Source organism: Colias philodice, chromosome 7, assembly GCF_061535455.1.
Source record: "Colias philodice isolate Cphi_HAF_F1 chromosome 7, ilColPhil1 Martin Lab GWU primary, whole genome shotgun sequence".
Classification (NCBI taxonomy): Eukaryota; Metazoa; Arthropoda; class Insecta; order Lepidoptera; family Pieridae; genus Colias; species Colias philodice.
Window position 1 is genome coordinate 802,684 of NC_143092.1, and position 12,934 is coordinate 815,617.

Genomic DNA, 12,934 nt, shown 5'->3' on the forward strand with positions numbered 1-12,934 from the left:
ATTTCGAAAGTCTTGCAGGGAATATACAGAAAAATTTTACAAAGTTAAGTATTTTAAACAACAATTTAAAAAAATGATAACCGGAAGCTTTCAAACTTTGTATTGTCTATGTGTACAAATTTATATTTTTTTCTTTTCATTATGTTGTGAAATAGAAAGTACATATTAATACAAATATTAATTTGCAGTAATTAATAGTTAAAAAATGAGTGATTTTAACAAATGAACCAATTTAAATGTAAAAAAACATTTTCTCCGACGTATATTATCCATTTATCGTGTACAGAGACAATATCTAGAGACGTCAAATTTTAAATGTCATATGTCGCTTTCGGCTATAAGTCATTTGACATTTCGGTTATCAGCAGTTTGTCAGGTTATAAAAATTTGGTTATGGAGCGCGTATGAATTTATTGTGTTTTTATTTCCTGACTATATTAAAAGGATAAGAGTTATCGAGAAACTGTACTTGTTCGTTCAGAAACAGATAAACAAAAAGCTCAACCATGGTAATATTCTTACGAATAAATTAATTATTATCCAGATGGAGGTTATGGATAGAATTCAATTTGTTTTTTGTATTACAGCATGCATGTCGGCAAGTATTATATAGTCCTGCACGTTGGAAAAGCGCAGTACCAGTTCATCTTAAGCCAGTTGTACTTAGTGTTAAATCAGACCAGGTATATTTTCACAAAAAACTTAATCTTTACATCATCATCTCAGGTCTAAAATTTCCTCATATTTTGCTGTATTATTATAGTATACGGTTCAAGAATGCCGCCACTACTCAGCACGGAAAGGATTTTTCTCGTCAATCATAGAAAACATAAAAGAAGACATAGCGAAAAACAAGGAAATGAAGGAGAACATTAAAAAATTCAGGGAAGAGGCTCAGAAGTTGGAAAATTCAGAAGCTTTGCAGGCGGCGAGAAAGAAGTTCCATGCTGTGGAGTCAGAGGCTTCTAAAAGTTCTGAAGTGTTGAAAGAGACCTTGGAAGGAATTAAAGGAAAGGTTGGACATGTATTGGAAGAGGCTGGCAAAACTGACATCGCCAAAAAAGCTGGTAAGTGCGTCAATATTTTCGTTTATCTATAAAAATAAGGACAATTGAAGTTTCTAGTTATAATTTATGTGACAAACATAAATTTTCTGTTATTATTTGCTGTTATTTACTGCTTTGGACTAATTTTGATGGTACTTTGACCAGGCTGTAGCTGATAATAAGAAGAACAATCTGTATGTTCTAATTAGATTTTGTGTTGGATTTTACACACATTTAGACTCTCCTTGACCATGCTCGCTGCAAGGTGTATGAAACATCATGATAGTAGAAATAAATCCTTAAATTTAAGAATAGTTATTCTAAGCTTAATTAAATAATACTAGGAATATTTTTATTAACTTCCTAACCATGTTAATAATAAATATTTTATTAAAAGTAAGTAAAATCTCAATTATCTGACAGTTTTAAAATCCAGAGAATGCTGGATTAGTTCAAGTACAGATAACTGGATTATAGACGAAAAACGAATCTAATCTTATATATAAAAATGAATCGCAAAATGTGTTGGTAAGCGCATAACTCGAGAACGGCTGAACCGATTTCGATAATTCTTTTTTTATTATATTCCTTGAAGTACGAGGATGGTTCTTATGTAGAGAAAACGTAAACATGTACCACGGGCGAAGCCGGGGCGGACCGCTAGTCTTATATATAAAAATGAATCGCAAAATGTGTTGGTAAGCGCATAACTCGAGAACGGCTGAACCGATTTCGATAATTCTTTTTTTATTATATTCCTTGAAGTACGAGGATGGTTCTTATGTAGAGAAAACGTAAATATTATGTACCACGGGCGAAGCCGGGGCGGACCGCTAGTAATAAATAAAATGAAGCATTTATTAGAAAATTATTTATTTATTCTTATTCCAAATAACTATCACTTATTTTATCATAACTGTAAAATATCTCAAAATTAACATGTATTTATATAGTTTTAAAATAATCCTTGATAGAGGTCTGCCTTGGTCCAGCTTGTAGTCCTTGTTTAAAAGCCTTCTCACGCATTTTGCGAAGAAGTATAATATCTTTGGCAGATATGCCATTTTCTTCTGCCCAAGTAATGCAAGTATTGAAACAATTAAATACTGTTTCTGTTTTAACTTTTGTAGAAGGCTCCGTATCTTCTTCCATTACTTCTTCACATATTTCTTCCGGTTTTACTTCAATCCCTTCAAACCAAGAATTTAATTTTTCTTCACTCGTCTCCAATCCTCTTTTTGATAGATTTTCCAACCAATATGCTGTAGGAATATTTTGTTCAGGTTCCCAATGTTCCACTTTTGATACAGCATTCATAGTGGGCCATAACTCTCTCCATAAAGATTGTATTAAATAAGATGAAATAGACTCCCAAGCCTGAGCGAGAGAGAATACAGCATCCTTCAAATTAAATTCTTCTATGATCTGCGCTATGTCACCATCTTGTGATATAATATGGATCAGCAATTTATTTTTGTATGAGCAATGTATTCTTTGGATCACATTTTGATTCATCTGCTGAATTAATGGTGTGCTGTTTGGGGGTAGGAAGATAGTTTCAATGTTCCCATCACTTGATTTAATTTCTTGTTCATATGGGTAGCCTATTGTGTTGTCAAGTATAAGTAAAGCTTTTACAGGCAAGTTGGATTTCGTCATAAATTTATACACTTCTGGGACAAAGTTGTTATGAAACCATTCGCTAAATACCTTACTTGTGATTAAATTTTTCAATTGTTTCTTGTAGCAAACTGGCATACAAATGTTCTTGAAAGCGCTGGGATTTTTATCTTTACCAATCACTAACAAATCCAATTTGTGCGTTCCAGAAGCATTAGAACATGGCATAAATTTAATTATTTCTTTACTCTCTTTAAGAGCTGGTGTGCCCCGTTCTTTAGAGGATACAAATATTTTACTAGACAACAGTTTCCAGAACAAATCACTCGCACTTGCGGTATAGATTTGGTCAGGAACGAGACCCAGATCCTCTATTTTTTCAATCAAATTTTGAATAGATGGCTGCTCTGCAGGTTCGTCACTTGAAAATTTGTCATCCGATACGTTTAACAAACGGATACCGAATCGCTTTTTAAAATTATCCAGCCATCCATCGCTGGCGCGAAAATCATATTTATTCGTGATTTTTCTGTAAAATTCGATTGCTTTTTCTTTTAGGTTTTCTCCAGTTATAGGAGTGTCTTTAGAATGATGTTGCTTGAACCACGTGTAGAGAGCCTTTTCCATCTTTGGACAAGCACCAGCTCGTAATGTTTTTCGCTTTCCTGCTTCAACTCCCATCGTTTTCACGTGGTCAAGTATCTTTTGCCTCTTATTCTTCAGGTCGTGTACAGTAGTACGTCCAATACCATATTCTTTAGCCAATTTGCAAATGTTTTCTCCACTGTCTAACTTTTTTATAATGTCCAATTTATCTTTTAAATGTAGTGTCTTGTGTTTCCGTTTATTTGACATTTTAAACTACAAACTATTCACTCTCTCCACAACTCTCAACAATCACTTGAAAAATAAACAGTTAAATACGTGCGCACGTGACAAGTTTTGAGGTTGGACTGCAAAATGACATGACGGCGCGTGTGAGTAGTCAGTAAAGAGGCGCGGGGACGCGGGCGGAGGGTGCCGGTTTAATGACCGTATCGGTGTATTGACGTGCCGGATTAGTGAGATAACACTGTATTTATACATTCCCCTTGAACTATATTGAAGGGCGCTATAACCTGTATTATGCGGGATTGATGTATTGTAAAAATTATTAAAGCTAAAGTTACTAAGTACACTATTTTATTGCTTTTATAACTCCCACTTGTTGTATGTTGAATAAATGTGTATCTAATTATAATTATACTAGCGGTCCGCCCCGGCTTCGCCCGTGGTACATATTTCGCAATAAAAAGTGGCCTATGTCCTTTCACGGGTATCAAAATATCTCTATACCAAATTTCATGCAAATTGGTTCAGTAGTTAAGGCGTGATTGAGTAACAGACAGACAGAGTTACTTTCGCATTTATAATATTAGTATGGATGTGCTATTTATTAAATAGGTTTGAAGTTGGTGTTAGTATTCAAACTCAAACTCAAACTCAAACATTTATTTATTCAATTAGACTTCTTATAGAAGCACTTTTGAAACGTCATTACATATTTTAAAATTTACCACCGATTCGGAAAGCAGTATCTACGGAGAAGAACCGGCAAGAAACTCCATAGTTGCTCTTTTAAATCATGTCAGTTTTACAATTTTACAAAATACATACATATGTAACATCATATATTATAATAACATGCCAAAGAACTGTCCTGTGGTTTTTTCGCGACAACCCTCCATGGGTTTTTATCGTCCATATATTCCTGAATACTGTAGTACGCTCTCTGAACTAGTACATATTAAGCCCGTGCACCGACATCAAACCTTTTTAATAAATAGCACATATAAATAATATGTAGTAAATAATAATGTCAAATCTTTTTTATTTCTTACTTTTCCGTTTTTGAAGTCGGTTGTTTTTAACGTAGTTATTTTTATTAGTGAATATTAAGCTTTCCGTGCGATTAGAGCTTTTTATGAAAATTAAGCTCTCCGTGTGATTAGAGATTTTTGTGAAAATTAAGCTCTCCGTGCGATTAGAGCTTTTTGTGAAAATTAAGCTTTCCGTTCGATCAGAGCTTTTAATGAAAATTAAGCTCTCCGTGCGATTATAGCTTTTTTGAAAATTAAGCCTCCGTGCGATTAGAGCTTTTTGTGAAAATTAAGCTCTCCGTGCGATTAGAGCTTTTTGTGAAAATTAAGCTCTCCGTGCGATTAGAGCTTTTTGTGAAAATTAAACTCCGTGTGAATAGAGCTTTTTGTGAAAATTAAGCTCTCCGTGCGATAAGAGCTTTTTTGTGAAAATTTAGCTTTCCGTGCGAATAGAGCTTTTTGTGAAAATTAAGTTTTCCATGCGATTAGAGCTTTTTGTGAAAATTAAGCTCTCCTTGCGATTAGAGCTTTTTGTGAAAATAAAGCTTTCCGTGCGATTAGTTTTTTGTGAAAATTAGGGATGTAACGATACATGATTTTGCCGATACGATACCGATACCGATATTTGTAGTAATGTATCGGCGATACCGATACCGATACCGATATCAATGGCTTGGTAGAAAAATAAATAGTGAATTATGCATAAAAAGCTACCAACATTTAACAGAGACAACTGTTAATCGTATTCTTTTAAATAAAAATGCCAAATCAAAAAACAACAAAACCATTTATTTTAGTATTATTATTTTACGAAGTCAGTTAAACTTTAAGTAATACACATACAATCAGTACTTAATAAAAGTTTACTAATAATTGGTAGAGTTTTTTCAGAAAACAAAGTGCGCACGCGCGGGCGGCCTCCCGCATCGTTCATTGGGCGCGGATTTTTGAATTATTTGATATCAAAAAAATTGGTTGTTTGTAAAGTAGGTTTACGATCGAGATGTTTACGTGATAACATAATGCAGTGGCAGCGCTCGAGATGAAACGGGAGATCGGTCCGTCTCTCTCTCGTTATACCTGCGATCGCGCTCGTGAGGTTTTGGTGTGACACAAGTTTATGAACATGTCACTCGACTTAAAACGATTTTAAAAACGTTATCACGTTAAAAATTAAAAAAATTCAAAATTATTTATTTCTTTCCTTTACATAAACAAATTTGTGATTGGAACACTCCTAGTAAGCAAATAAAATGCTTGTGTCAGGAGGTTCCGCTCTTCCTTAACACTATTACAGAAACAGAAATAAAACAATATGAATGAATACAATGCAAAAACATAAAAGAAAAGAAAGAATTTAATAAAAAAATATCGGTATCGGTTGATTTATTATCGGCGATACCGATATATCGGCTTGCCGATATATCGGCCGATATATCGGTATCGGTATCGGTATCGTTACATCCCTAGTGAAAATTAAGCTTTCCGTGCGATTAGTTTTTTGTGAAAATTAAGTTCTCCGTGCGATGAGAGCTTTTTGTGAAAATTAAGCTCTCCGTGCGATTAGAGCTTTTTTGTGAAAATTAAGCTTTCCGTGCGAATAGAGCTTTTTGTGAAAATTAAGCTCTCCATGGGATTAGAGCTTTTTGTGAAAATTAAGCTCTCCGTGCGATTAGAGCTTTTTGTGCAAATTAAGCTTTCCGTGCGATATGAGCTTTTTGTGAAAATTAAGCTCTCCATGCGATTAGAGCTTTTTGTGAAAATTAAGCTCTCCGTGCGATTAGAGCTTTTTGTGAAAATTAAGCTCCGAGTGATTAGAGCCTTTAATGAAAATTAATCTCTCCATGCGATTAGTTTTTAGTGAATATTAAGCTTTCCGTGCGATTAGAGCTTTTTATGAAAATTAAGCTTTCTGTGCGATTAGAGCTTTTTGCGAAAATTAAGCTCTCCGTGCGATTAGAGCTTTTTGTGAAAATTAAGCTTTCCGTGCGATTAAAGCTTTTTCTGAAAATTAAGCTCTCGGTGCGATGAGAGCTTTTTATGAAAATTAAGCTTTCTGTGCGATTAGAGCTTTTTGCGAAAATTAAGCTCTCCGTGTGATTAGAGCTTTTTGTGAAAATTAAGCTTTCCGTGCGATTAAAGCTTTTTCTGAAAATTAAGCTCTCGGTGCGATGAGAGTTTTTTGTGAAAATTAAGCTCTCCGTCATCCGTGCAATTAGAGCTTTTTTGTGAAAATTTAGCTTTCCGTGTGATTAGAGCCTTTAATGTAAATTAAGCTCTCCATGCGATTTTATGCGGTTATCAATTCGGCCGGTAATTTTTTTTTTATGTATGTACACAGATTACTCCGAGGTTTCTGAACCGATTTACGTGATTCTTTTTTTGTTCGATGCGGGATGGTGTCGAATTGGTCCCATAATTTTTTTTTTCGGATAGGCCCAGTAGTTTTTATTTTATGAGCATTTTTGTCTGTACTCGATGACTAAGTTGATATGTAGCAAGTAACTTTGATTCACTTCCCGGTAACCGATTGAAATTTTGTATACGTAGGTTAGGAAAAATTTGATAGCGATGAAACATTATCATGACATGAAGCTGATTTGATGATGGAATCGGAAGGTGGCCATAGGAACTCAGTAATATATTGACTCAACTTTATCGAGTTTGGGCTCGTTTGATTCGTGTTGAAAATACACTAAAAAGTAATAAATAAAAATAACTGCGTTAAAAACAACCGACTTCAAAAACGGAAAAGTAAGAAATAAAAAAAATTTGATATTATTATTAACTACTACTTGATATTATTGTACATATATTTCGCAATAAAAAGTGTCCTATGTCCTTTCTCGGGTATCAAAATATCTCTATACCAAATTTAATCCAAATTGGTTCAGTAGTTAAGGCGTGATTGAGTAACAGACAGACAGACAGAGTTACTTTCGCATTTATAATATTAGTATGGATTTGCTATACGTTATTGTTAATAATTATTACGCGTCGCGATTATTTTAAGTTATTTCGTAGACTGCGTTAATTTTGTGGCGAATGCCGCCCATGAAACAGACCAGTTATTTTCAATAGAATATTGTTTGAACACTTAAATCTTTACTTATTCCTAGGTATATACATACTTTAATTCTAATAATTGCAATAGGTCTTGCACGAGGCAAGTGCTAATAAAAATTAATGTTTTAATGTAAAAGTAATTAAAATGAAAACTTAAAATTACGCCAAAGGAATTCGCTATCAATGGTCGTTCCTGTGCGAACCGTCGACTCAGCCTTGTTTCGTTATGATACAGTCGACTCCTTAATTATTCGAATCTCGAAGGACTCTTAAAATATTTCGAATTATCGAATCTTAGAGAGATATCAAATGAGTTCTCGTCTCAGAGGCTACGACCCACTTTGGGGTTTCAGCGCCAGAGGAGTAGTAGAGTAGTAGTAGTAGTAGTAGAGATATCAAATGGTTCGAAATTTGTGAGAGTAAATAAATAAAACATCGAATTATTAAGTGTTCATCAATTATTATTTATGTAATAACTATTAACTCCTATTTTATAACAATGATAAACGTTTAGACTTTAGAGGTACATTTGTATGTCTGTTATTTGAATTTACTTAATGATTTTTTCGTTCGAATAACCGAGTGTATAAAAATGTATGAATAGGTATAGTTCGAAATATCAAGAGATTTTGTAGGGAACTCGCGATTACTTTGAATTATAGAGTCGACCGTATTTTTGTTTGTTTACATTTAAAGGTACAAAGTTACATTTGCTACATGATAAATTTTTATTTTCTTATCATACAGGTACTGTATAAATATTAAATTTCTTTTAAATTTAATCTTTTTTACATCCAAGTGACGATGACTTTCTCCTTGATACAGTCATTGATTTTTCGGTAGTGTTTGTAATTAAATAACACTAAGTATGTGTATATTATATCAAAATAATAAACCGGTCAAGTGCGTACAAAAATATGTGACCAAAATGTACTCTACCGGTACTTTCGAATTCTCATCTGCACTCCGTTGGACAGCTTACAAGTGACGGCATAGTGGTGAATCTTATTATTTTATGCTCTTATATCGTTCTAGATAGGTCACCTGGTGGTTCAAATGACCCATTACTTTTTCAACATGGGCCTGTAGTCTATTAAGCGTGTTTTCATTTATTTAACATTTATTTTTTTACTATACTTTTAATATGACTATTATTCTTACAGGAAAGCTAACAGAAGACATTTCGAAGACAGCGAAAGATGCTGCGGAGAGCATTGCCGACAAAAGTCAAAAGCTTGGACAGACTACTGCTTTTAGGACTATTTCACAGGTAATAAATTCGTACAATTCACCTTAGTTTGGTAATAAATAAGTATGACACTTAAATCTTAATTTTCCACGTAAAAAGTACGTGGAAAATTAAGATTTATTAGATATGTTTCATTTTTACATAGCTTCCGGGGGCTGAGGCATTAATAAAAAATCTGCAGAAATACATAACGTAGTTTCTTATTGAGGTTCGTTTAGTAATTTATAACTAGCTATTCGGTTGAGCTTGAGTTTGATGTATATAAATACTAGCGGTCCGCCCCGGATTCGCCCGTGGTACCTACATTTTTAAAATATCCTATCTCTCAAGTTGGATCGAACTGCACTTGGTGTGCGAATTTTATTACAATCGGTTAAGTGGATTAGGAGTCCATTGAGGACAAACAAACATATGTATCAAACTCAAGCTCAACCGAACAAATAGGCCACAAACCTAGAATTCATTAAAATACAATTCTTAATTATCATCAAAAGTTTTTACGTAAAATACAAACAAACCTAGTTACATCCATACATTCTTCAAACTTTCGTGTTTATATTATTGGTGGCATATATTACATATTGTTATAATTTGGCAGGCTACCGAGGTTGTGAAGAATGAAATGTCCCCGCGAGGTCTCGAGGGGCGCGTGTACACATCGCCCTTGTCGCTCAGGAAACGTGTTGAGGTGAGATCATTCATTAAGCCTATAAATCTATTATACAGTTAACAATGATTGGCTTGTTTAAATTATAACATGCATTAATATATTTATATTTAAGTATTGATTTATTGTAAATGGATCTCACGGGACTACAAGTCTCTTGAAATATAAAGAAGAAAAAACAAGACAAACTAGCTAGAGCCTGCGATGTCAATCGCTCGGTACCAATCATCTAATCGTGGGTATAAAGTAGCATTTGTGCGAATTCAATATAATAATTTAAATAATCAAATTTCATACGTTTCTTACCAAAAACTGGTCAAAAACTTTTCTGACTGAATTGTCAAAAGTGATTTCTATCGGCAATGAGTTTTTTGATTGTAATATATGTACGTACATTATGAATATTCAGAAGTGTTTTCGAAATAAGTCTGAATTTTTTTTGAAATTTGAGTACGTTTAATACTTATTTTATTGTTCAGGTGGCGGAAGAAGAGCGCACATTTGCCCCGGACACGGAAACGCTCGGCGTGGAACTGCACAAGGATTCCAAGTTCTACCAGCAGTGGGAGGACTTCAAGAACAACAACCAGTATGTGAATAAGGTATAATTTTTATATCATCATCATCAGCCCATATACGTTCCCACTGCTGGGACACGGGCCTCCTATGAGGGTACAGGCCATAATCCACCACGCTGGCCAAGTGCGGGTTGGCGGATGACACATGTCGTCGAACTTTAGATTCTTCGACATGTCGGTTTCCTCACGATGTTTTCCTTCACCGTTCGAGCAGTGGTGATGTTACAACATGCGCAGATAAATTGAAAAATCAATTTATTTCCTGCGCGCTCGCCTGGTCTCGAACCCCGGACTTATCGATTCGAAGTTTGAGGTCTCACCGCTGAGCCACCACTGCTCTCACCAATTTTTATATGTTATACTTTAAATAAATAAGTTTGCGCACTTAAGCAAATACTCTATATGTTATTATGTATTTGGCCCAATCATTGATAATGGTTCTCACTGTACACTCGTTGAACGACTTAAGCAGTATTTTCGTACTGCTTAAGATCTGATTTTAAATGTCTCTTATAAAATAAAAAAATGTATGCGTGTACTAGAGTACACACGTAAGAAGTGAAACTTCTTTATGACCTTAAAAATGCCACGAGTATGGCGTAACGCAAAAATGTCACGCGTACGGCGTAACGCAAAAATGTCACGCGTACGGCGTAACGAAAAAATGTCACGCGTACGGCGTAACGCAAAAATGTTACACTAAATTTTTGTCCAACCCCGATAAAGAAGTTTAACTTCAATAATAATAAGTAATAAATAAGTTCGAAAATAATGAATCTGTTAGTTTAGTTAATAACTCAGCCACAACATAAGCAATTTATGTGTAAATTATTTATTTACAACTTTATTCATCATTTCAGGTATTAGACTGGAAAATTCGTTACGAAGAATCCGAAAACCCCATGGTACGCGGCGCACGTTTCGTCACTGAAAAGGTTGGCAACCTCTTCGGAAACCTCTTCGAAAAGACCGAATTATCGAAAACATTAACGGAAATATGCAAAATCGATCCCACCTTCACCGCACAGAAGTTCCTCGAAGACTGCGCGAACGATATCATACCGAACATTCTGGAAGCCATGGTACGAGGTGACTTGGAGATTCTAAAAGACTGGTGTTACGAAGGAGTCTATAATATCCTGGCCACACCCATAAATCAATGCAAGCAACTCGGATATAGACTCGACTCGAAAATTCTAGACATTGAAAACATCGAGCTGGTCATGGGCAAGATGATGGACCAAGGGCCCGTTCTAGTTCTGACATTCCAGTCGCAGCAGATCATGTGCGTGAGAGACGGGAAGAATAATGTGATAGAAGGAAGTCCAGATAAAGTGATGAGGGTAAACTATGTGTGGGTGCTGTGCAGAGACCCGCAGGAACTCAACCCCAAAGCAGCCTGGAGACTGCTCGAACTATCCGCCAATAGTGTAGAACAATTGATTTAGTAGACCGTTGATAGACTAGTAGAACTGTGTTGCTATCGATACAAACTTATTTCCTCTGTGTTGCTGGTTTACCGAGAGATAATTTATTATAGTTCAAGAAATTTTAGATCGGCACACGAATACTGTAAACGGCAGTTGCTGTAAGATTAAGAAGGATCGAATAAGTGTACAAATGCCATAATGTGCTCACTATGCTGTAAAAATCTTAATAAATTGACCGAATGCACGTGCGAAAGATTTCACGTACGTGAATATGTATATTTTCATATAAAAACATCATATAAAGCCCAACATACCGATGCAATGTTTAGTAAAACAATTTATGTTTATATTTATAAACTATTCGTTTTATATGTATGTATTTTCTGTTAATAAATTGTTTTGGTTATAAATGTGTTTGGATTTTCCCGTTATTTCCTTCATACATAAATTTAATAATATCAACATTGATTTCGAAACATGAGCTAGATCAAGCATTATAATAACACATCATACTTTTATCTCTATACGTTATATTGAATACTAGCTGCTCCGCGCGATTTCACCCCCGTGGCCCCACTCCTGTTGGTCGTAGCGTGATGATAATCTATAACCTTCCTCGATAAATGGGCTATCTAACACCGAAAGAATTTTTCAAATCGGACCAGTAGTTCCCGAGATTAGCGCGTTCAAACAAACAAACAAACAAACTCTTCAGCTTTATAATATTAGTATAGATTTCGTACCTATTGGGTATTTATTACCTACTCGTCCTTTAGTACAAAACAAACTCTGAATTAAACTCAAACTCAAAACTTTTTCATTCATGTTAACTTTTGTATTTACGCCAGGTCAGCTCTGTAATATCTTTAAGCTGTAATAAATTCAAACTTCTATATCAGAAGATAAGCAACATCTTATAAGCACAGATACAGGAATAATTGCAAAAAATATATTTTTTTAATTACATCATATAAAAAAATATCTTTTATAATTTTTATAAAGTTTGTCAGTCTTTCAAGACCCTTTTTCTCAGGATTGCATGGAGGTATCAAGCTGAAATTTATATCGAATGCTCAAATCTAATATCCCGAGTTACAACATAATGTAAAATAGGTTTATTCGGAACCCTCGGTGCGCGAGTCTGACTCGCACTTGGCCTGATTTATTTTAAATTACCACCGATTCAGAAACAAAGTCATAGCTAATCTTTCAAAGATTTAAAATTCACATACAGAAATTGAATATATTTTCTGTCTATCACCTCTTATGGTTTTATCAGTATTTGTTATTTTATATCGACAATATCACTCATATACGAACTATTTAGTAGCGACATGTAGCAAGATGTGTGTTAGGTTTTGATATGTTCGGTTTTTAAAATATAGTTTTTTATTCTTGTCTGTCGATCAAGCGTTTTAT

At 34.6% G+C, this 12,934-nt stretch overlaps 1 protein-coding gene across 1 annotated transcript; it reads left to right on the top strand.

Annotated features, from left to right (window-relative positions):
• The first annotated feature begins 357 nt into the window (after nt 1-357).
• On the top strand, nt 358-11,925 carry LOC149486897 (mitochondrial import inner membrane translocase subunit TIM44). Its single transcript, XM_089697031.1, has 7 exons — nt 358-509; nt 588-683; nt 764-1,067; nt 8,755-8,861; nt 9,439-9,528; nt 9,987-10,109; nt 10,946-11,925. The coding sequence occupies exons 1-7, from the start codon at nt 507-509 to the stop codon at nt 11,531-11,533; spliced, it is 1,311 nt and encodes a 436-aa protein (XP_089553157.1). The 5' UTR covers nt 358-506; the 3' UTR covers nt 11,534-11,925.
• Nucleotides 11,926-12,934: the final 1,009 nt, after the last annotated feature.